Source organism: Nestor notabilis, unplaced genomic scaffold (genome assembly GCF_000696875.1).
Source record: "Nestor notabilis isolate BGI_N333 unplaced genomic scaffold, ASM69687v1 scaffold29211, whole genome shotgun sequence".
NCBI classification, from domain to species: domain Eukaryota; kingdom Metazoa; phylum Chordata; class Aves; order Psittaciformes; family Psittacidae; genus Nestor; species Nestor notabilis.
The window spans coordinates 28,773-30,967 of NW_009916557.1; the positions used below are offsets into that span (position 1 = coordinate 28,773).

Consider the following 2,195-nt stretch of genomic DNA (forward strand, 5'->3'; position numbering starts at 1 on the left):
TGCCCGAGGGGAGACTGAGATGAGCTCTGAGGCAGAAGCTCTTCCCTGGGAGAGTGCTGAGGCGCTGGCACAGGGTGCCCAGAGAAGCTGTGGCTGCCTCATCCCTGGCAGTGTTCAAGGCCAGGTTGGACACAGGGGCTTGGAGCAACCTGCTCTAGTGGAAGGTGTCCCTGCCCATGGCAGGGGTTGGAGCTGGAGGAGCTTTAAGGTCCCTTCCAACCCAAAGAAGTCTGGGATCCTACAAATAAAACAACACAAACACCTTTCCCAGAATCAGCATTATCTCATCAGATGAGCCCTGCAGATCATCATATACAACACACACATAAAGCAGGGAAGATGAAAGAAACTTTCAAAGTCTTTGGTCCCTGCCGGAAACAGGGGCTCTTCAGAATGTTCACAACAGTCCTCTGGGCAGTGGGGATGTGGAGGGCTGCCAGAGGATCAAGGCAAAGTGCACTGTACTGGGGAGCAGTGCAGAATGCTTTAGGGAGGGCCAGAGCAGATATCTCAGGTCTTGTTTGTGGCAGAACACTGCTTTTCAGGGGAAAAAAAAAAAACAAACCAAAACACAGCTTAAACCCCCACCTTCTGTCCAGTTCCATCTTCAGCTATAGTCCATTACATACAACGAAAGGAGACCATGCACATGGTTTAATGATGGAGTCGTTATTGCCATACATTCCAGTTCTTACACAGAACAAATCTTAAAAGCCATCACCCAGTTCTGTCATTCCTTCCAGGCAGTTTTAAGCATGTGTCAGATAGCTGTGCCTCCTCTGGAATAAGTTTAAGTCTGAAATTATGCCAGAATTTGCTTTAAAGCCAGCAAGAACAGGCCAGTGACATTCCTCAACCCCACAGGAGAACAGTTTTGAACCACTGACTTGTAAAGATGATTTAAGACTAAATGCTTCTAAATCCCTTGTATCCAGACTTGAGAACAGTTACAGGATTAGAGTCCACTATATTAATTGTGGGTTTCTTACCTACTTGTGCTCTGACAAACTCCTGAGCTGGACTTCCTTAGCACTGTAACAAGCTTTAAAAGAAGAAGTAAGGAATTTGTTCAGCTGGTAACAAGGTATCTTTGAGTTTATCAGTGCTGTCTATTCCTATTACTATTTGGAGACCTTTTAAAACCCCCTACCAGCATTTATCTTTGATATTTAAATGGAGATATGAATTTTCTGAACACGTAGAAAATCCAAGGCAGGTTTTCTGAAAGTCAACGACAATTCTTTTTGAAGAACAGAAGTTTTGCCATGTGAAATACTTTAAAGGTTCACCCTCAAGTTAATGGATTGGAGCTTCCAAGGAGCTCTCGTCTGCTACCACAGGGCACCATGTGCAGCATTCATAGGCAGAACCAGACTTTATACTCAGCTGCTTCAAAACTAAGTTTCAAAACCCACACTTAAAGCAGGTGAAGGTTAAGCTGATGCAGCTCTGAGAGGAAAGCAAGTACCCGTTTAGTGGAATAACCAAACCCTTGAAGCTGCTTGTGTCTGGAACAGGAAGATACATCTAACCAGCATTTACAGAAGAGAATGGTTCATCTCAATCCCAAAGCCCACAGTGACTGCTTTGAAAACCCAAAGAAACCCCAGTGTCCCCAGTGGGAAGGCCATAATGATCCACACAGCACAGGGGCTCGCAGTGCGACAAGGAGCGGACACCCTGCCCAGCAGTTCCAGCCACTCACTGGCACAGGCAGCTCAGGAAGACTTAGAGGGCAAACACTCTCCCTCTCTGTACATAAATAATATATTCTGTTAATTACATCCAGAAGTGCTCCTGGATTATATGCACATCTGGCCCAAGGAAATTTGGGAATATCTGTATACTATTTCATAAATTGTTCTAGATTTTGCTTGCTCAAAAAACAACCCCAAGCAGAAGTGTTTTGAACATGCAAAACAGAACACTGAAATCTCAAAACTGGTGAGGTCTCAGGCAGCATTATCAGTAAAATAAATTAATAATCTACAAATATTCCTGCATTTAGAAAGGTACTTTCTACTAAAAAAGTAATCCAGGAATAACAAGTTTCAGAGGCAAGTAGTGGGGGTTTGTAGGTACATGGTTTTACACTAACAGCAAAATTACTACACAGTTTGAAATCAAATGCTCTCAAGATCGACTCTTTCATTCAGTATCTGTTTTATCCCCCATTCCTCCTCTTCAAACCCAAT

At 43.7% G+C, this 2,195-nt stretch overlaps 1 protein-coding gene across 1 annotated transcript in view; it reads right to left on the minus strand.

Annotated features, from left to right (window-relative positions):
* PPP2R2D (protein phosphatase 2, regulatory subunit B, delta) overlaps positions 1–796 on the minus strand; it is a gene marked incomplete at its 5' end in the record, with an annotated part of 18,569 nt that extends 17,773 nt beyond the window's left edge. Inside the window, one exon of the mRNA XM_010024639.1 lies at positions 757–796. Within this exon, the coding sequence (XP_010022941.1) occupies positions 757–796 (40 nt within the window). The remainder of the gene's footprint in view (positions 1–756) is intronic.
* Positions 797–2,195: the final 1,399 nt, after the last annotated feature.